This window comes from Brassica rapa, chromosome A03 (genome assembly GCF_000309985.2).
Source record: "Brassica rapa cultivar Chiifu-401-42 chromosome A03, CAAS_Brap_v3.01, whole genome shotgun sequence".
Classification (NCBI taxonomy): domain Eukaryota; kingdom Viridiplantae; phylum Streptophyta; class Magnoliopsida; order Brassicales; family Brassicaceae; genus Brassica; species Brassica rapa.
The window spans coordinates 12,353,970-12,375,834 of NC_024797.2; the positions used below are offsets into that span (position 1 = coordinate 12,353,970).

At 34.6% G+C, this 21,865-nt stretch overlaps 4 protein-coding genes across 8 annotated transcripts; 3 read left to right on the top strand and 1 right to left on the bottom strand.

Moving 5' to 3' along the window:
- Positions 1-4,393: 4,393 nt before the first annotated feature.
- Positions 4,394-8,713, top strand: LOC117132590. The gene is made up of 2 exons (XM_033287306.1): positions 4,394-8,600; positions 8,694-8,713. Exons 1-2 carry the CDS (start codon positions 4,394-4,396, stop codon positions 8,711-8,713), a joined length of 4,227 nt encoding a protein of 1,408 aa, XP_033143197.1.
- A 2,507-nt stretch (positions 8,714-11,220) lies between these two features.
- On the top strand, positions 11,221-13,599 carry LOC103858316 (glucan endo-1,3-beta-glucosidase 14). Its single transcript, XM_009135645.2, has 3 exons — positions 11,221-11,479; positions 11,579-12,609; positions 13,309-13,599. Exons 1-3 carry the CDS (start codon positions 11,422-11,424, stop codon positions 13,390-13,392), a joined length of 1,173 nt encoding a protein of 390 aa, XP_009133893.1. The 5' UTR covers positions 11,221-11,421; the 3' UTR covers positions 13,393-13,599.
- Positions 13,600-15,650: 2,051 nt separating this feature from the next.
- LOC103858318 (dephospho-CoA kinase) lies at positions 15,651-17,049 on the top strand. Of its 5 annotated transcripts, none has more exons than XM_009135648.3 (4): positions 15,651-15,899; positions 16,100-16,211; positions 16,295-16,440; positions 16,518-17,049. In XM_009135648.3, the coding sequence occupies exons 2-4, from the start codon at positions 16,104-16,106 to the stop codon at positions 16,951-16,953; spliced, it is 690 nt and encodes a 229-aa protein (XP_009133896.1). In that variant the 5' UTR covers positions 15,651-15,899; positions 16,100-16,103; the 3' UTR covers positions 16,954-17,049. The 5 variants fall into 5 exon arrangements, with proteins under 5 accessions (XP_009133896.1, XP_033143926.1, XP_033143924.1 ...); XM_033288035.1 differs by having other exon boundaries at positions 15,660-15,899; positions 15,967-16,211; XM_033288033.1 differs by having other exon boundaries at positions 15,660-15,899; positions 15,972-16,211.
- LOC103858317 (probable calcium-binding protein CML48) lies at positions 16,990-18,429 on the bottom strand. The gene is made up of 5 exons (XM_009135646.3): positions 17,871-18,429; positions 17,734-17,780; positions 17,477-17,655; positions 17,375-17,393; positions 16,990-17,287 (listed from the first exon to the last, which is right to left on the bottom strand). The coding sequence occupies exons 1-5, from the start codon at positions 18,184-18,186 to the stop codon at positions 17,177-17,179; spliced, it is 672 nt and encodes a 223-aa protein (XP_009133894.1). The 5' UTR covers positions 18,187-18,429; the 3' UTR covers positions 16,990-17,176.
- Positions 18,430-21,865: the final 3,436 nt, after the last annotated feature.

Below are 21,865 nucleotides of genomic sequence, written 5' to 3' on the forward strand. Positions count from 1 at the left end.
GCTGCTCTACCACTAGATTAAAGACACACTTTGGAAGCTTTATGGCAAACATATTACATATAATCTACATAACGTCAATTCAGAAAGTTTGGATTCAATTTTATGTTAATCGCGGATAACATATTTAGTATTGTATATTAATTATTTTCTATTTATATGAAAATTTTCACATTTATAATTTTATTTAACTAATATTTGAAATTTAAAATATTTTTTCTGTGTTACCAGTTTGAAGTGAATATTTTTATTATTTCAAATATAAGCCATTGGTATTTTCGGATAGTTTTAGTTTACAATTTTCATCATTATATGATGAAAATAATATTATTGTCAAATATGTTTCTATTATAACTAACAAAAAGAGTAACACAATTAAGTAATAAAATACTTTTTAACATAATTGAATACTATAAATTATATAAATTAAATTAAGAATGAATTTTGCTAAGTCTTGCTTTATGTGTATATTTTTTTTGGCACAAACTTTTAGAAAATTCTATTATGAACGTATATTACTAAGTCTTGCTATGTGTGCATATACTTTGTTTCACTTTGCATTGTTTTTTTTCCTTATTCTTTAATTGAACAGAATTGGAATTTCCAATTTTTCTATCATCATTCTATCTTTTGAAAATTCTATGGTCAACATGTTACATATTAGTCGACATGCGGAAGCTACTGCTAATACCAAAAAAAAACTTATTTCCAAATCCACTTATGATACTTGATTACAAATTTTATACGTTACCTTTATGAATTACCATATCTACAAAAATCCTACATCATAAAAGGAAACAAATCTTATACGTTACCTTTATGAATTACCATATCTACGAAGATCCTACATCATAAAAGGAAAGTAAAATAATTCTGAAAATCAGCCCTATCAATCTACGAGTATATGCTTTCAAAGGGGTAAAGAAAAAAATCAACTCTCACCAAAACTCATCCTTATCTTACATAAGCTGAAGAAACATTATATGCCATCTTTGCAATACTAGACGCCCAAACTGTGTAAGTCTAACGCGTTCGTATGATCGTATCTCGACATTTATAAAAGCTAATGTGTTTACCAAAGTGATAATAGATTGTGTCTAACCTTCAGCGTACTGCCGGAATGGATGCACCGCCCTCTGATCAACCACAAGAAAACACAGGTAAATACGTAATCTCTTGCTTCTATCCCCTGAACAAGTAGAACATATTTTGATGCGTCTAAATTTAAAAAAAAATTAAGATGGGTTTCCGATTCTTTTTGGCTAAGTTATTTCAATATGCAATCATATAGTCTACTCTGCACCACGTCAACTGTAATGAGAGAGAACCAACCGAGAGAATCAAAATAGACTCATTATCTATTGTGTATGAAGCTACGAACCGTAGGCATGAAGTTGGTCAACCACAAAAAATAAATAATGTTTTTAAATATTTGTGACCCATCATACTATTAGAAACAAAAAAAAACTGTTTTATTTTATAAGACTAACAAAATTTTGGAACAAAAAATAAGATACAAAATTCCGGTATGCATTATTGAATATATATCAAAATTTCATATACCTATACTACTATATTTGGAATGATCTGCTTATTAGTAATAATTTTAATTGATAAGAATGATAAATATTAGTAATCCATAATACAATGAATAGGTAATCAAATTATCTATTTTCAAACAAGTTACCTATATATATATATATATATACATATATTAATTAGGTATTTTTAAAAAAAAATTCAAAACCAATCTTATTTATTTATATATACACTTGAAACATATGTAAGAATTTATACAGCGATTGTGTATAATCAAATAATAATAACCATTGAAATTGCTATATCAGTTTTACCAAAAGTATCTTACGTATAACAGTATAAACGAAGCCCATTAAGAAGAGTAGACGAAGAATAAACATTGTTGCCGGTCAAAACGTTGTCTTTCAAAATAGATACCTTCGTTTTTCCGCAACGGTTAAGTTATTATTTACGATTTTAAATAGTTAAATCAAACATCAAATTATTTATACATATCAAAAAACGTTCATCAAACTATGTACTTATTTTTGTGTTGAAAGTTTTAAAACACTCATATATTAGCAATAGTTTAGAAAATATCTTTATATAAATATTTTTGTATGACTAATATTTAATTATAAACTATTTTATATCTTAGTTTTTTAACCTTATAATAAAAAAATATTGTTTACAGGTAGGAACACAATATATATAATAATTCTCTTACTTTTTAAATATATTTTCACAATTTTATTATATTAGTTTGTAATTAGTTATTTAATATAACATATATAAATTTAATATTATTAAAATAAAATACGTTTTCTATTATATATAAAATTCATTAAGTTTTTTTTGGAATTAATAAATACCCAGCTACAAACTAATAATAAGTCAATGACCTATATAAAATCTTAAAACCTAATAAAATATGACAAATAAGAAAATACGAATTTTAATACAACATATAGATTTTAATATTATTAAATAAAAATTCGTTTTTAGTTATATATAAAATTAATTACGGATATTTTTTAGATTAATAAATTAGTGATTCAGCATAAAATTATTAATAAATCAATGACGTAAAAAACCTAATAAAAACATGACAAATAAGCAAAATTGAGTAAAATCATGGAAAACATGACAAATAAGCAGAATCAAAATAATTATAAATCTAATTATATATTTTATAGTTATATTATTTAAATTAATAAATTATGGACTCAACTAAAAACTATTAATAAATTAATGACCCAATTTAAACATAATCAAAACATGATAAATATGCAAAATTACCTAAAATCATGAAAATCATGACAGGTAAGCTAAATCACTTCATAAATAATAGTATAGATTATTAGTAACAAATATTTGCGTCACCCAAAACATTGATCGAAAACGTAGTAGGCAAGCCATTATTACAGGGAATACGTCTCCTTTTTCAATCAATAGTTTGCTATGAACTATTTTTAAAATAAATAGCATGGTTGAAACCAGATAAAACCTCATATTTAAATCAGACATATTTTAGTAAGCACATGAATAATCATAACCATATTCCAACTAATTGTTACTATATATTAATTGTTACTATATATTAAAAAATCATGCATTATTTACATTCATAAAAATCTATACAAAAATACATATATTTACATGTGTATATAAATACATGTTTAAAATGACTATAAAAATATCAAATACAATTAATACTATACATCAGATCACAAATAACATTAAAGTATCAGTGTAAGTTAATTATCAGACATTTTTGCTAATTTAGAATAAACAGCTAATTGGTTTTACTATGCAAATAATTCAGGTGGACACCCGCAAAAAAGGAAACGAGGTCGTCCCCGTGGATCACGTACAAAACCAAAAGGTGCGTCGATATTCTCAAAAATAATTGTAAAAATAAAATCAACATTTTCTCATCATAATCCTAAAATTATGTATATTTTCAGTTCGTATGATTAATGATCGACCAACATTCAAACCAAGATATTATGACTGTAAGTTTGTGTGAACTCTGATATTATATTTATACAATAATATTCATCAAACAAACTGACTTTACGCATTTAATCAATTAGGTGGATGCGATGACTGTGACTCTTACAGTAAGATAGCAGCCTATAATATGTATCTCCTACTTTATTTCCTTTAAAACTAACATTTTTTCTCTTAATAGTCAAGCAAAAAAATGCACGCAATATGAGAAAGGCTATCTTGATGTCAAAACGATACTCAATACGATCTCAAGGTAAGCATTATAACTAAAAAAAACCCCTAAAGATTTAGTACATTTATTCTAATATGCAGTGTTTATGCATAAATGCAGATTCTCCACAACAACCCCGTGTAATACGTCACATTCGAGCAAAAAAGAAAGGTGCATATTTTAAACCCTATAATTCCAAAATTTCTAATAACATTGGGGGTGATTGGTCAGGCTGTAACTGTAGAAAATTTACTTTAGAATTTAGTCTGTAAAATTTTTTGATTTGGCTTTAAGTGATGTAGCTTTAAAATTTCATACGGCTAAAAAGATGAGGCTTTAAAAAATAAGATTTTTGCAACCATTTTTTGTATGTTTTTGCTGTAGCTTTAGTTTTTTTGCTGTAACTTTGAAAACTAAGATAAAGCATGATTGATAGTATTTAATGTTGTAGATAAAAATTAAAGCTAAAATCACTTCCTACAACCCAACCAATCACTCACAATATAGGTTATCAACTTTAGAACTCTGGCAAATTTTTATAATATTAAAAAACTTAGGATCTAATAATTCTTAACAAAAATTTACTCAGATAAAGGTTCGACATCTCAAACCGAAGAAAACCCAATCGTAGCATGCTCGAAATGTAATGCTCTTATGTGGACTTCGGAGAGCACTGGTACAGACTCCAAAACAGGAGAACCGACGTTCACTATTTGCTGTAACCATGGCCAAATCAGACTTCCGCCTATCAAGCAACCTCCAGCTCTATTAGAAGAACTTCTCCAGCTTAGGTGGTTTCGAGATACTATCAGAGTCTATAATTCCGTACTGGCTTTTACATCGGTTGGAATGAAAATGGATCATAGTGTGGTTCATACACCTGGTCCTTACACCATACGGATACAGGGTCAAACTCACCACAAGATTGGTTCCCTTATACCCCAACAAGGTCGTCTCCCAGAGTATCTCCAACTCTACATTTTTGATACGGGAAATGAAGTCAGAAACCGACTAAATGCAATGGGGCAATCCTCAACAGATGGTAATCTTGATGAAGCAACCCTGGAGCGCCTCATCAGGATGATTGACGAGAATAATTGCTTAGCCAAGATTTTCCGACGGGCACGAGACTATTACGAAAGTGTTGGGAAGGAGTTTAAAATCAGATTGCTCCCAGATAAGGGGAAAGGGAAAGAGTACGATCTTCCGAGTACAGACGAGGTCGCAGGTCTTATTGTAGGGGATATGTCATCAACAATTGGAGAACGAGATATAGTGGTCCAATTTCAATCTGACACTTTGCAGCAGATACGTGATGATCACCCTTTGTACATGACCCTACAATATCCTCTTTTGTTTCCCTATGGAGAGTACGGTTTTCATCCAGAGATCCCATTACATCTTGAGACAGGCACTTCAAGAACAAGGCAATTCCTGACTATCCGCCAGTTCTATGCCGCTCAGATCCAGACCCGTCTTAACCAAGGGCTGACCTTGATTATAGGCGGACGTCTACTCCATCAGTATATTATTGACATATATACAGCGATTGAAGAAGATCGACTAAGGTGGGCAAGGAATAATCAAGATATTCTGAGAGCTGAGCTCTACAATAATGTACTCGACGCTGTCAGCAAGGGTGATACTAATGCTAAAATTATTGGACAGAGGTTCATACTCCCTCCAAGTTTCACCGGTGGGCCCCGATACTTAGTTGAAAAATATCATGATGCGATGGCTATTTGCAGAGAATATGGGAATCCAGATTTGTTTATCACAATGACGGCCAATCCCAACTGGAGAGAGATTAAAGAGCATCTTATGAAGTATGGTGGAGACTCTCCCAATGATAGACCAGACATTGAGTGTCGAGTCTTTAAGATGAAGTTAGACCAGCTCCTCAAGGATTTCAAAAAAGGAACTTACTTCAAGCCATACACGGCTGCTCTCCACAGGATAGAGTTTCAGAAAAGAGGACTCCCTCATGCACATATACTATTGTGGTTTGGAAACTCTTCCAGAACACCAAGTGCAGAGGAAGTAGATGAGATTATTTCAGCTGAGCTTCCAAACAAGGAAGAAGACCCTGAAGGTTACAATTTAGTAACAAAACACATGATTCATGGTCCATGTGGTGTTACTAATCCGAAGTCACCATGTATGGATAATAATGTGTGCACAAAAAAGTTTCCTCGACCGTATAATGACAATACTTCAATTGATAAATCAGGGTATGTATTGTATCGTCGGCGGCAGAACGAGAATGCGTCTGTACTGAAGGATGGAAAAATCTTAAACAACAATTTTGTTGTACCTCATAACTTGAAGCTCTTGAAGAAGTACGAAGCTCATATTAATGTTGAATGGTGTAATCGAACAAGTGCTGTGAAGTACTTATTCAAGTACATAACCAAAGGTGTTGACAGAGCTTCCGCAGTTATTGAGCATGGAAATACGGGATCTACATCTAGCTTAGCATCCTCTAGCGAGCCAAAAGAGAGAGTAATCAAGCAACGGAATGAGATCCAAGAGTTTATTGATGCGCGGTACTTATCAGCTTGTGAGGGTATGTGGCGGACGTTTGCATTCCACATACACAAGAGAAAGCCATCAGTTGAGAAGCTTATCATTCACTTAGAAGGTGAACATAACATCACTATTAAGGATACTGATAACCTCGGGCGTGTAGTCCGCAAGCCAGGTATTGAGAAGACAATGTTCACTGAGTGGATGGTCTTATGCAGAAGATCAGCTTTTGCACGGACATTAACTTACGTGCAAATTCCGGAATATTTTGTATGGAACAACAATACCAAAGTCTGGTCTGAACGTAAAAAAGGAAAAGCCATTGGGAGAATCGTAGCTGTTCACCCATCGGCAGGTGATCGTTATTACTTAAGGATTCTCATAAATAAGATCAAGGGTCCTCGAAGTTATGATGAGCTCAAAACGTTTAACGATGTTAAATACCCTGATTTCAAATCGGTTTGCTACGCACGAGGCTATTTGGACAACGATGTCGAGTGGATCGAGAGTATGATAGAGGCTTCTAGAACGGCTACCCCATTCCAAATCCGTGATATGTTTGTTACATTCTTGAACCATTGCTTTGTTGCGAGCCCTAAAATATTATGGGAACAATCATGGAAATCAATGAGTGATGACATACTCCGCAAGAGACAAAGATTTTTAGGTCACTCAAATCTAGAACTGGATGATGAGACCCTTGAGCAATACACTTTAATCGAAGTGGAAAAGTTGATGCGGATGCATGACCGCTCGATAAGTGATATTAAAGGTATGCCTAAGATCCAACCTGTTTTGCTAAAAGAATTAGGGAACAGTTTGTGGACCCAAGAAATGGATTATGATGTTGCAGAGGAAACTTTGAGACATGACACACAGTACACCCTTCTTAATGCTGATCAGCGTGCGATTTACAAATCAGTCTTAGACTCCGTTGAGAAAAAGGACGGAAAACTATTCTTCGTTTATGGCGCAGGGGGCACGGGAAAAACATTCCTATACCAAACCATTATATCCAGACTTCGCTCTAGAAAACAAATCGTTCTACCGGTTGCGTCTTCAGGGATAGCCGCATTGCTCCTACCTAACGGAAGAACAGCTCATTCCCGCTTTAATATTCCTTTGAAGCTTTCTGAAGACAAGCTATGCAACATCAAACCAGGTACAATGCTGGCTGAACTAATCGAGAAAACGGATCTCATAATTTGGGATGAGGCACCTATGACTCATAAGCATGCTTTTGAAGCATTAGACAAGACGTTGAAGGATATAATGTCTAAGAAAAATCCTCCTGCAAAGGATATGACTTTTGGTGGAAAAACAGTTTTGTTGGGTGGTGATTTCAGACAGATTTTACCAGTAATTCCACAAGGAAGTAGGGCTGATACTGTCTTAGCTTCAATAAGTCATTCCTATCTATGGGATAGCTGCCACAAGTTCTCTTTAAAAATAAATATGCGAGTCAATCAGGACGAGAAGGAGTTCTCAGAGTGGCTTCTTAAAGTCGGGGAAGGTCAACCACAATCATCAGCAGAAGATGAAGATGATGGTTACCATGAGCAAATGATAACTGTCGACGACTCATTGGTTCAACAGACGATAGATGACCCTTTAAAACAAGTTGTTGAGGCCGCATATGGAGACATCGACAAAATAAAGATCTCTCAAAGCTCTTACACCGATAGAGCTATCCTCACTCCCCGCAATGAAACAGTTGATGAAATCAATGCATACACAATCTCTAACACAGACGGAGAATCAAGAGATTACTTCAGCTGCGATAGCTTTGAGATTTCAGATACTCAATCTGATCAAAATGATGCCTTATATGCGATTGAGTATCTCAATTCTCTGGAATACTCAGGATTGCCTTCTCATAAACTCACTCTAAAAGTTGGGGCCCCAGTTATGCTTCTGCGAAACATAAATCAGAAAAAAGGATTATGCAACGGTACCCGAATGATCCTAACCTACGTAGGCGAACGAGTGCTTAAGGCAGACATAGTCACTGGCTCACACGTTGGTCATGAAGTCTTGATCCCAAAGATTGTTCTCCTGCATGAGGAAACAAAGTTACCGTTCACCTTACGTCGTAGGCAATTTCCTATCAGATTGTGTTACGCAATGACAATCAACAAAAGTCAAGGACAAAGTTTAAAGGAGGTTCTCTTATATCTGCCTAAACCAGTGTTCGCACATGGGCAACTTTATGTGGCTCTCTCACGTGTAACAAGCAAATCAGGGCTAAAAATCATTAAAGCGAGAGATCAGCATCCACAAAAAGTGAAGAACATAGTCTACAAGGAGATCTTTAACCGTCTTCGTTCCCATGAAAGTAAGTAAAATTTCAACTTTAAGACCTCAATCCATATATTTTACGTGACTACTTATCTAAAAGTTCATTTTTATCTGCTATTCTGCGTTACAGCGATCAACAGTGATAAATGAGAGGTAGACTTTCACCTGGTGATTTCTTTATAACTACTTCAAGGTACGTCTTATTATACTATAAATAATATAAAAACTCATTTTACTAGGTTTGGATTCCTTATTTACTTTACAAAATTTCCAGGCCCCCATTCAAGAAAACCATCACATCTACAGGGCCGCTTCTTCAAAAGTCCACCACATCGTCTATGATTTATATTTTTCTTCTTAAGACCTTAGTATCTGCTTTTGATAACAATAATAATAACTTCTGCTTCTAGACATGATTTACAAAGAATCTCTCAACTCAAACGCATTCAAACTAAAACATTTTCCGCGCGTAGCGCGGACATACCATCTAGTTGAGTTAAAACATGAATATACCGTTTTCCCCACATAAACATAAAAGAGACATGTTGAATATATTCGATTATTGAGCAAAGGAAAGCACGTGAGCCCGTGAGTGCATGGGATCAGGCGTCGAAGGCGGTAAATAGAGGAAGAGCAGGTGACAGTAACATAGAAAGACGGTGATCGAGAAGTGGCCGTCCCTGAGATCCACGCCTCCTTCGCCATATTGAAAAAAATCATTAACAAAGTACTTTTTTTTTTTGAGAAAATCATTAACAAAGTACTTGAAATTTTGAAGAACTAGCCGACAATGTTTTCAGTAGATGGATCCAGCATGCAAGACACCATACACGTAAAAAAATCCGCCAGAGGGTCCACACGTTTGAGTGACGACGCTTCTAGTTTCAAAGAGCCGTGCGTGTGTTCTAAACTTATAGACTTATAGTCTTATAATTAAATTTCAGACGAAATAAAGAATCCTAATAATTTCACATATATGGCTTACGATTTAAAAACAGTTCGTATTGTTTTGTTCGTTTAGATAACTAGTTCTTCACTCGAATCAATTGAGAAACATCGCCCAAATACGCGCCTTTTTTAATTGTTTAACAACCCCTAATCACCAACTTTTTCGTTTATATATAAAACTGGAAGATGGTTTGAACGTACGAAACGTGAAAGTTGCTTTTAATTCAAGCCGCCAGTGGTTTTGGAGTAGTGACATTAAAAGACTCGTGGAGGAGAGTTTTAAGTTGACAATTCTTTTTTTCTTTGACAACGATTCTTTTTTTTGAACCCCCTCACTATATCACATTTAATTTTCCTCCCTCGCGTACGTAAAAACCTAAGTTTCCATGTCGGTTTACATCTCCTGATACGTTAGAAACATAAAAATATCTAATGGCACCTAGAATTTGGATAATAAAACAACCACATGGATATTATAACTGCAAAACTGATATTTTAATATTAGTGATAAAAGGGGATGTATACTTGTTTGTAATAGTTGACGAAAAAAAAAATACTTGTTTGTAATATAAAATATTAGAAAAATATCGACGATGGCGAAACAACAGATATATTACATCCCGTATCTGTGTTTCCAAAATAGAAGTCAAATTATAACGTAATTTGACCCAATTGAAACAATCATTACAAGTGACATTTCGTTGTAGTAATTTAATAATATACATCAATTAGAATATTCAATAAATGGATGGTAGAACAGCTTGGATTACATTATTTGTATCGACATCAAACCTACTTATTCGGTTATTCGTCGTCGATATACATGTACGAGATAGAATGGAAGCTAGTAGAATTCGTTATAAGTTGGCTGTAAAGGCCATAAAGTAATGACAACGAGTGGTCGGTAAGATTATACGCATGTAGATAATAAATAAACATTTTTTTGCAGGATAGTACATCGATCGAGGTTAGAAATAGTAAATTGGCTACTACATGCCATTTATATTTGACGATTCCCATTTATGGAAAATTTCTTTAACCTTCATGGTTTTAAAAGAAAACTCTTTTAGTGTTAACAATTTTTTACTTAATAATATGAAACTAGATTTGATCTAGAAATTGCAAGATGATTTTCTAACAAAACTTTAATTTTTAATATATTTTTTGTTGTGTTTGGATTTATTTCCTTATTTAATGGACAAAATTAATTAAAAACAAACTTTAAAATTAAATAAGCAATAGCATGACATTATAAATAAATTAAATAAGCAATGCCATGACATTCAAGATTTTAAAATTGTCTACCATCCTTGAACATTATACTGCTAATTTATTAACTAAGACTACATGCGCTTTTCATATTAGTTTGTTTTTTTGTGGTTGTTTATTCTACTATTACTTTTCAGAGCACCTCAAACAAAATAGTTTTTGATGTACAAAAACATTTCGGATATATTGGTAAGAATATATAATTTTGTTACTCCATTTTTCTTGATTTAGGAGTTTTTCATTTCACAAATTAAAAATGACTGTAATGTTTTACGACATTAATTTTATAGAATAAATATATTAAGGGTCAAAACAATCATATATATTCAGTTTGACACATATAATATATTCATAGCAAAAAAAAGAAAATATTGAAGGTAATTTATATCAATTTGTTTTTCGAAGGAACACGCATTGATGAGAGAGACACACAGTGCGAGTTTTTTTTTTTTAACGAAACGCGGACAACGAGTAAGAAGAACAGTTGGCTCTTTCCCAAGACCACCGTGTTGTACTTACTTGTATTAATACACACGAAAACTATCTCAAAACAAAAACGCGGAAGAGCTCTTAAACGACGTCGTTAAGAGAGAGATTCTTGCTTGGCCTATAGAGAGTTCTTCTTCTCTTTTGCATCAGTCATGGCCACACGCAGTCTCTCTTTCTTCAGAGTTCTTCTCCTCTTTCTCACACTCTCAGGTTATTTTCTCCTTCACTCTATTAATCTTTTAGAAACCTTTTTATCCAAAAATATATTTGAATTCGGATTTTATTTTTCCATTTTTTCTTACAAATCAGTGAGAAGTAACGGCCAAGGAGTAGGAATCAACTACGGCCAAATCGCTAACAACCTCCCATCTCCGGGGAGAGTTGCAGTTCTCCTCCGATCACTAAACATCACAAGAGTCAAACTCTACGACGCAGATCCAAACGTCCTCTTCTCCTTCTCTAACTCCCAAGTCGACTTCATGATCGGACTAGGTAACGAGTTTCTCCAAAACATGTCGACCGACACAACCAAAGCTCAGAGTTGGATCCAGCAACGACTCCAACCACACATCTCGAAAACACGTATAACTTCAATCGTTGTCGGAAACGAAATCTTCAAAACCAACGATCACGTCCTAATCTCAAGTCTCTTACCGGCTATGAAAGCGGTTTACTCTGCTTTGGTCAGTCTCGGTTTAGAGAAACAAGTAACAGTAACGTCAGCTCATTCACTAGACATGCTTCAGACGTCGTACCCTCCTTCGTCCGGATCATTCAAAGAAGAGTTCATTCCATATCTTCAACCTCTTCTTGATTTTCACTCTCAGATCAAATCTCCTTTCTTGATCAACGCTTACCCTTTCTTTGCTTACAAAGACAGTCCTAAAGAGATTTCTTTAGAGTACGCTCTGTTTCAGCCGAACCAAGGGATGGTTGATTCGAACACGAATCTTCATTACGACAACATGTTGTTCGCGCAAGTCGACGCGCTGTATTCGGCTATTAAAACGTTGGGACATACAGATGTTGAGGTTCGGATCTCCGAGACGGGGTGGCCTTCTAAAGGAGAGGAGAATGAGATCGGAGCTTCGCCGGAGAACGCGGCGCTTTATAATGGGAACTTGTTGAGGTTGGTTCAGGAGAGGAAAGGAACTCCGGCGAAGCCATCTGTTCCGATTGATGTTTACGTTTTTGCTCTGTTCAATGAGAATCTTAAACCGGGTCCAATTTCTGAGAGGAATTATGGATTGTTTTATCCAGATGGTAAACCGGTTTATAATGTTGGGTTGCAGGGTTATCTCCCTGATATTATCTACAGTTCAAGCGCAACTACTATCAAGGTAAATTCCTTTTTATTCATAAGGTTTCAAATTTCTTTGTCGGGTTTTCAAATCTTGTTTTTTTTTGTTTGTCACAAAAACATTTTACATGTTCAACAAAAATGAAGCCCTGAATCGTAGAATTTCTTCACTTGTAGAAAAAACTTAGCTTAAGATTTTTCTTGAAATTAAACGTATTTTACGATTTCTGTTATTGCTTAAGAATTTACAATTTTACGTAAATTTGAATTTTCTAATCGAAACCAAACATTCAACAGAAAAACTGCATTTACTATGAGTTTATTTTGTGAAATCAGTTTCATATTGGCGGAAGGTTTGCTTTAGATGTATTCTCGAATTAGAAAATTTTAACCATCAAAAGTACACTTTGTTTTGTAGTTACGTTATTTTAAAAATTGTAAAGGTACTAAACGTTTGGAATGACTATTAAACTTCTAAGGTTTTATAAATTATATATTTTATCCCAAAAAACTCGTAATCAATTATTTATGACTAATTTTTCCTTTTTAAAAAGTATTTTTTTGCTTATAAATTTTTGTTAGCGGTTTTAGTAACTAAGCATAAGAGTCGTAGAGTCATGATTTTCTTATATGCTATGATTAAAGTCTAAGAATATATCTCTTCTTCTTTCTTTTTGACATTAAGAATACATTAAGTGAAAACATATGATAATAATGCAGATCTTGAATGATTGTGCAGATCTTGAATGTGTGGAGAGCCGTGATGGGTTTGGCTGTAGCGGGGATGATACTTGATATGGGCGTCAGAATGAAGATGAGATAAGCTTGGCTTGTGTCCTTGTCTGTCCTTATAGGTTCTTATTTACAAGAAAATTATTGTTGTAGTTGTAGGTGAGGTATACAATTCTTTGTCATGTACTGGCTACACAATAAAAGCGAAATTTTAATCCGTAATTGGAAAATTGTTAAAACAAACATTTTCGTTAATTATGGTAAAAGATTATATGTGAATAAATATAAATTCTGTTAACGTACTTCAATAATAGAATAATGAAATACTCAATTTATCCATTTAGTGATCCAATTTAACCAATTAGCTTCTATATTCAAATGTACTTTCTAACTTTATTTTTAAAAAAACTTTTGAAAACCAGTTTACGTAAATATGTTTTTTTAACACCACGTAGATATGCTAAATGTGTTACAAGGTTACAAGTATTGACAATTTAAAATGTGGGTCACACAATTTGGGTTATCTCCAACTTTCAATCATGCATGAGAATCTTTTCTTGTAATATAAAAAAATGTTCCTCACAACTTCATCTATACAAAAGTCCATTGTACCATCAATCATATTTTAAGAAAATTGTCAAAAAGTCGGTTTGTTTCTTTTCACAAATCTATTCATTTCCCTTTCCGGCATTTCCACGCAATAGGGTCGCAACATTGTTTTCTGTTTACAAATATCTCAGTGTCTAAATGTAATTTCTAAGTAAGAGGTTTTTTTTTTGGAACCAAGCGATGGTAGTTTTTAGAGCTTGGTGTGTATCCACATCAGTTTTGGGTTCGATGTTTTTTTAGAACTAAATTATCACTATTTGATCAGTCTGGGTTTGGATTTCGGCCCAAGTAGTTTACATGATGGGTCGTAACAAATGATCAGCTCACTCTCTGGTATTAATTGGAAAGTATTCCAAATTCGGATCAAATAGTGTAGTATGCTTTCGAATTAGTCCATTCTGTAACACTAAGTGCAGCCGACCGGATCAGCCGATAGGATTTATAAAAAAAAAAGAAGGCTATTTTGACAAAAGATTTTATGTTATATATATAAAAGGAAATACATGATTCTTTTTAAAAAGAAAACGAGATTACAAAGTCTACAGCCATAACGGGTCTAAGATCAATCCTAACTCTACGGTTTACTAAATCGATGTGAACCAGTAGAACCAAAGCTGAACCGTGGCTGAGTTGGAAACCCCATCACATATTAAGATATTTATGCTTACTTATCTTTCAAAGTAAATGTATTTATGACACCATTAAAAAAAAAAGACACCATAACATTTATAGGCATAGAGAAAACTCTGAAAAACTTTGACAAAATCGGAAGACTATGGGTCTAACTTATGACCAAAAAATGGAAAAAAAAAATATATTTATTATGTATTTTAATTTTGCACCGCTTATATTATCAAAATCGCGGCCACCATTTAAACCCTTGATGTTCAGACCCGAACAGAACTGATAAGAGAGGTCTTATCACTTTTCTCCATTTATAGTGATGTAATGGCTCATTTTTGTTGGTTGTCTATTGGTGGAGAATGCTACTGTTTTGCCATAAATCACCATAAAAACTAGGGGTGGGCGTTCGGGTACCCGTTCGGATTCGGATCGGGTATTTCGGATTTTCGGGTATTTCGGTATAGAGGTCTAGAACCCGTTCGGGTATTTCTATACTTCGGGTCGGGTTCGGATATTTTTAGTTCGGATTCGGTTATTTCGGATCGGGTTCGGATATTTAGATTTTGAAAAAAAAAATTAAAATTTTCATTTCTCAAGTTTGTTGTATTTAAAAATATAACTTTCAGTTAACTAATTTTTTTTATTTTTAATAGATTGAATGGTTAATAGATTTGGACATAACATTTTAAAACTAGAAAGACATTAATTTAGTTTTTTTTTTTAATTTTGGATGTAATGTTTTGCTAATTTTTGAAATAAAAACTTGACATGCATTTTAAGTGAGTAGCAAATCATTTTTTTCTGTAATTGTATGTATATCATATGAACTTAAAGTATATGTAGTATCCATATAAATATTTTATATAAAATGAGAGATATAAACTAGAAATATAAGGTTAATTATACATATGTTCGGTTATCTTCGGATATCCATTCGGGTTCGGGTATTATCCGTTCGGGTTCGGGTATCCAATCTCTCCTTATTCAATACCCGTTCGGGTATTTTGCTACTTCGGTTCGGATTTCGGTTCGGGTTTTTCGGATCGGGTTCGGATGCCACTTCGGATATCGGGTAAAGTGCCCACCCCTAATAAAAACCCTTAACTTATTTTTTAAGAAACCTAGTTTTTGTTAAAATTATTGGGCTTGGCTTGAATTGGGTCAAGGATAGTTTGTAAACCGGTTAGTTTCACTTTTATCTTTTGCCATTTCAAAATCAATCAAATAAACAATTCTTCAATATGATCATCATCACTTTAGCTTTGCCTATTGTGAATTGATCATCATCATCGTCGAAGAGCTTCTAGATCGGGATTATCCTATCACCTCCGAATTACTAAATCTTTCGTTCCGATTACAGTTCAGGTCTACTCTCTGTCTCTCTTGTATTGGCTGCGTAACTGGTCGATTTTTGATTTCCGATGCATTGTAGATTAGGTTTTTTGAAACTTCATCAGATATTTATCCAATCTGTTGATGCGAATGGGACTCAAATGTAACTAAGTGGTCGACTGCTTCAAAAAGTGCGAAGATTTGGTTTTGATTATCATATTGGTGGTTTCTAGGAGAATGAGAATAGTGGGTCTAACGGGAGGCATAGCGTCTGGGAAGAGTACAGTCTCCAACCTCTTCAAGGCTAATGGCATTCCTGTTGTTGATGCTGATGTCATTGCTCGAGTAATCTCTCTCTCTCTTTTGGTCTTTTAGTCTTTCTTGGAACTACTGTACGACCATTTAGAGAGGGTGTGTTGTTTTTGTAGAATGTACTGAAGAAAGGAAGCGGTGGATGGAAGAGAGTAGTTGCAGCTTTTGGGGAGGAGATTCTTCTTCCTAGTAGAGAAGTGGATCGGCCAAAGCTTGGTCAGATGGTCTTCTCTTCCGATTCCAAGCGCCAACTTCTCAACAAGTAAGAAACTGAGCGTTTCCCCCTTTCTTTTTTTTTATTAGGATGGGGTTTTGAAATGTCTTTCTTTTCTCTGTTAGGTTGATGGCTCCGTACATATCCTCTGGTATCTTTTGGGAGATCTTGAAAGAATGGGTAAAAGGAGCTAAAGTAATAGTTGTCGATATCCCATTGCTGTTCGAAGCTAAGATGGATAAATGGACTAAACCCATTGTTGTTGTGTGGGTTAGTCAAGAGACACAGCTCACTAGACTGATGGAGAGAGATGGACTGAGTGAGGAAGATGCAAGAAACAGAGTTATGGCTCAGATGTCTTTGGATTTGAAAAGAGGCAATGCTGATATTGTGATTGATAATAATGGCGGTCTCGACGAGCTCCACCAACAGTTTGACAAGGTTTTGTCTGAGATCAGAAGACCATTGACATGGTTTGAGTTTTGGCGTTCAAGGCAAGGCGCCTTCTCGATCCTTGGCTTGGTGACTTCGGGACTATTTGTTTGCAAACAACTCAATTAGCTCGTTGCCATTTTCTATTTTTTTTTCCTTTCTCTATGGCGCAAAGTTAAACCACTTTTGTTTCTTATTTATAATCATCATTACGACTTTCATTTATTTCTCTTCCGCAGCTAACATTTTTTCCTAATCACCAGTTTGATTTCACTCCTAGTCGGTAACCACAAACCCCATTATCAAATGTACAACTTGAAGCTGAGATTTTTTTTTAAAGAAGATAAGACCATTAGTCATATGAGGCAATGAAGGGAATGACCATCGACATGAAAGCATCGTAAGAGAGCGTTGCGTAGCCTGTGTAACCGGGGTCCTTCTCTTTGAACTTCTCAGTCAAACTCTGATAAAATTTATAAAAACAACATGTGTCAAAACGATTACAAGCGGCTAGATTAACGGAAATACTTTAATAGATCATAGTTCCTACCTTCACAGTCATCCCACATCTGCAAATCCAGCAGACAATGATAGTTAGTAATCCCAATAAAGAACCACAGAACCGATGAAAGACAGAGAGAAAGAAACTTACTCGAGGAATCTGTCAAAACAGAGGTCGACAGTGTTGCCAGTCCCATCGTCAAACTGAGATAAGATAATAAGCTGGAGAACAGAGGATGGAAGCATGTAACCGAGATGATAGAAAGCATCTCTGAGCTCTAAAGCATTCATCCTTCCACTCCTATCTCTATCGTACCTGTCAAACATGGCCTACAAAACCCAACAATAACAGAGTATCACAACATCTTGAGGCATAGAAATGAGTCTTAAACGTAAGGGTTCACTTACACGCCATTGCGCAAGGCAATTCCACAACTCAGCATACTCCTTAGGACCTGCACAAAGGTAGAAGAAACATGAGATTGATCAGACAACAATATAAGCTCGGTGTTTGTTTTAAAATAAATAAAAAATGAAAAAATCACCAAGTCGTAGCAGAGATTCTGCAGGGCTCTTGTAAATGAACAAGAGGAACCTAATCGTTCTGTTACTGATTCCTTCGTATCCAGAAAACGACAACGCATGCCGAAGCTCCGACTCATCGAGGAATCCGCTCCGGTTTCCGCCAGCCGACTCGAAGCTCCTCACGATGTCCGGATGCGTTTCGGGTGAAAACATTCCGGAAGATCCGAGTTGGTTCGTTGGTTGACCGTATGGATACGCGTAAGTGTATCTAGCTTCCTCGTCAACCTGCTGCCTGAACGATTCTGGAAGCTCCGGTGCTGACGGTGCGTACGCCATTGATGGTACGATAAAGATTCTTGGATTCAGAAAAGTTTTGGTTATTGCTTTTGTTTCGAATGTTTAGAGGTTAAAGAGGGACTGATTCTGATAAGATTATGATTCCACTTCTTTTTCAATTCTTCCATTTCCGTTGATTTTTAAAGTGCTCGCATGTTCGATAGAATTTATTATTATTCGATTGGACGGTGAGGATTTATTCAATTTAATTCAACGGTAAGATTGATGGCATGCTCATAAGTCATAACTCTCCTTTTTATTTTCCTGGTCAATCCATTTTGGAGTACGTGTAAGAAAACGTACAAAGAGGACAGAACCAGAGATATATTGTACAATTTTTCTAGTTAACTCCAAGTGATTACATATCCCTGAAAACGTACAAAGAGGACAGAACCAGGGATACATTGTACAATTTTTCTAATTAACTCCAAGTGATTACATATTCTTGACTTTGTTCCCGAGCTACCCTGGCTAAGTTTTCACTTACCAGCATAAGCTACATTATACTGGAACATATATAAAAGAGAATTTGTAAGCTAATGCAAGGATGTCTTTGATAATAGTAGCAACTTCAGTACTCCATTCATCATTTTCTTAGAAAACATTTACGTTACATGGTATGAGTATGATGCTAGGCCATACAGTTTTGACATATTATTATAAAGTTCGAAATACAAAACATAATTTATTTTTGACAATCAAATTGAAGTAGGCAGATACGTTTTTTTTTTTTTGAATGAATGTTAAAATTTATTCACCAAATTTTTTTTTACATCAAGTGCTATCATTATGTATTTTTTGAATCTAGACCAATCACCCTACAACCAAAACCCAAGAAGTACTTTCTTTACTCTTTTTTTTTTTTGCATAGCAGGCTAAGTTTATTCCTAACACTTTTTTTAATTATCTTCATGATCACTTGCACATGCATATGAGGTTCTCCATGTCTTCTTCTGTTTCGCTCCCGCCATATCACATGGACTGCACTTTGCAGAGCATATCGATCACAGAAAGCTTCCACCACTCCAAGCCTCTTGTCTTCTTTTGTTCCGCACCATCCATATCTCCTGAGTTCTTTCCACTTGGTTGTGTATGAGCGATTTAGAATCCCTTTCATAAGGAACTCCCAGGTCTTTGACGAGTAAGAACATTCGAAGAACAAGTGGTCCTGCGACTCCGGAAAGGAGTTACAGAGGACATATGCTTGATCCACTCCAATATTCCATTCTGCCCATAGTTGACAGCCAGCTAACCATATGATGAACGAAAATTTTGGAGTTGCTTGCGAAAACCAAACTCCATAAATCCAACTACACTCCAGCCCCTCATCTCGAACAAGCTTCCATGTTTCTTGAGTTGAAAATGAGACTTGTATCCAGACTTACATCTCCAAAGATGAGTATCAGCATTCTCAGTTTTCTGATTTTGTCTGAGTATATCAAGCTCTACTTCTATCTCATTTAGTAGGACAGTTCTATGTCGGCTTCTTCTCCGCAGATTGTGGAGAGCTTCATCAACTGTTGCTTCTCTTCGTATCCTCAAATCGATTATGTCTCTGCCCCCTAGTAAATTTGACATCACACCATCTATGACCATCTATCATACCAAAAGAGGTGGTAAAGCCGTTCTTTATTTCGTATGTGCCGGTTTGATCATCTGCGGCCATGATGATTAATATTTTTTGGCGTTGCTTTCTAATTCTCCACAGACGGCACATACTGATTATGTACACGAATTTGATGATAAGTTATTTGAAAGATGCTTATGGAAGATCAAAGAGATTTACATGGTGATTATGCTAAGAATTTATGAAAATATGGTGTTGTCGGCAAGAACAAGGTAAGTAGAGGACACCCTAATCTTGTACCGAAATGTGTGTATGTTTGTGAATGGTTATTTTTGGTCTTCGGCCCCCTCCTTATATAAAGTATTCTTTTCTTTTTCTTTCAAGTCGGTCTGAATTTATGCCTACTTCAACTTGATTGGGCCGATTTAAAATTCAACTAGACCAAATACTGAATTCTGTTTATTCAGTTAGCCTTGTCCGAGGGATGTAAACCATCTCCAAAATGCATGGAATGATTAGTGCTTAAAGTTTACGACAATAGACCTCTGATTTATGAATTTGTTGTCTATCTTTGGATGGTGCTTTATATGAAATGAATTGTAACGACCAGATCGTCCACGGCTAATGAATCTCCTACATCCGATCACTCGGCCTGTAGACCCGATTCTGTGCAACGGACGATGCATTAATTTTTTGGAAGCTCGGAAATCTTGTTTACTAACCCTGCATATAACAAATGGTTAAATGATTCTGAACATATTTAAAGTCAGAAAATGCCTATATATATATATATATCGAAATCTTTGTAAAAGAGAATAATTAACAAATTATCCTGCGCAACTCGCATAAAGTCATCTAGTTATTTGCTAAAAGTAAAAGTAGACTAGTTTGTGGTCATTCAACTGAACCTTATTCTTGCTGGATTTGTTTTCTAATTAGTTAGGTTTAGTGAATGCAGTTTTCTAAACAAGAAGAGTGGCAATCTTTGGCTATACCGAGGATAATTTGGATCTGACACACACGAACGTGTTTAATTAATGAAATAAGAGAAACTATGAGAGAGTACTAGTTTAGTTTTTCAGTGAAGCTAAAAGGTTGATCTGTGGTGTAACCTGATGGTGAGATTTAGAAGAGACAAAACTGTTCTTGTGCATGTGCACTATACTGACTCCTCGCTTGTCCCCTTCTTCTCCTCCATAATATTCATTCTTTACTTAATATAATCCTAATTAATGTTTTTAATTGAAATTTTTTATAACAATTCTTATTATTATTTTTTTTTTTTGAAAAAGGGCTTACAATTCTTAATTTGTTACACCACTTACACATAGCCTTAGCTTGTTCTGGATCGAATCTCTGGTAATTAGTCTTTTTAAATGACCACGAGAACCGATGAAAGGTCACTATTATAATTCATTTTGTTCGAATCTTTCGTTAAAATTGTTTAGAATATTTAAATTGATCGCTGTGATTAACCAGACGATGATCTAGCGTCTTGCATCTAAAACATTGAGTTGACACATAATCGACCTTAGATAAATTAGTCCACAATCAAATTATATATATAGGAAATGTACTCATTCTACCAATTTTTAAAAACAAAAATTTGGATCTCTCACTTTTGGAACTACAAATTGCAATATCACTTGTCCAGTAAGCAAATTTGATTGCATTTGTTTAGAAGCATTAGATGATTAGTCATCTACGTAGATACAAAATGGCCGTGCAGAGCTTATTGCTCTCGAGACTTGAAGTCCGAATACATGGAACTCCTTTTTCAAAATGAAATTTGCAGAGTTATCTAACATAGTGGCTTAGTTGATCAGATAGCACAAACTAAACAAGAACAAATGAAGAAAAAAATGGATTATGTGTGCATGAAGTTAACAAATGGGAAAGACAGATTGAGAAGCTTTTGGAATCATCTGTCATGAATTTGTGCTCGACAAACTTGAATTTGATTGCATATAATAAATAGTACTCCCTCCGTTCCTTAAAAATACATATTCTACAAAAAAAAAATTGTTTCTAAAAGATTCATTTTTTACATTTTCAATACATATTTTATCAACTAATTGCAAATTTCAAAAATCTTAGTTACACTAATTGATT

Coding starts and splice junctions, on each gene's coding strand:
- LOC117132590 (XM_033287306.1), top strand. CDS start 4,394: ATGTGGACTTCGGAGAGCACTGGTACAGACTCCAAAACAGGAGAACCG. Junction 8,601..8,693: donor CCGTCTTCGTTCCCATGAAA/GTAAGTAAAATT, acceptor TCTGCGTTACAG/CGATCAACAGTGATAAATGA.
- LOC103858316 (XM_009135645.2), top strand. CDS start 11,422: ATGGCCACACGCAGTCTCTCTTTCTTCAGAGTTCTTCTCCTCTTTCTC. Junction 11,480..11,578: donor CCTCTTTCTCACACTCTCAG/GTTATTTTCTCC, acceptor CTTACAAATCAG/TGAGAAGTAACGGCCAAGGA. Junction 12,610..13,308: donor CAAGCGCAACTACTATCAAG/GTAAATTCCTTT, acceptor ATGATTGTGCAG/ATCTTGAATGTGTGGAGAGC.
- LOC103858318 (XM_009135648.3), top strand. CDS start 16,104: ATGAGAATAGTGGGTCTAACGGGAGGCATAGCGTCTGGGAAGAGTACA. Junction 16,212..16,294: donor ATGCTGATGTCATTGCTCGA/GTAATCTCTCTC, acceptor TTGTTTTTGTAG/AATGTACTGAAGAAAGGAAG. Junction 16,441..16,517: donor AAGCGCCAACTTCTCAACAA/GTAAGAAACTGA, acceptor TTTCTCTGTTAG/GTTGATGGCTCCGTACATAT.
- LOC103858317 (XM_009135646.3), bottom strand. CDS start 18,186: ATGGCGTACGCACCGTCAGCACCGGAGCTTCCAGAATCGTTCAGGCAG. Junction 17,781..17,870: donor AGAATCTCTGCTACGACTTG/GTGATTTTTTCA, acceptor ACCTTTGTGCAG/GTCCTAAGGAGTATGCTGAG. Junction 17,656..17,733: donor ATTGCCTTGCGCAATGGCGT/GTAAGTGAACCC, acceptor TGGGTTTTGTAG/GCCATGTTTGACAGGTACGA.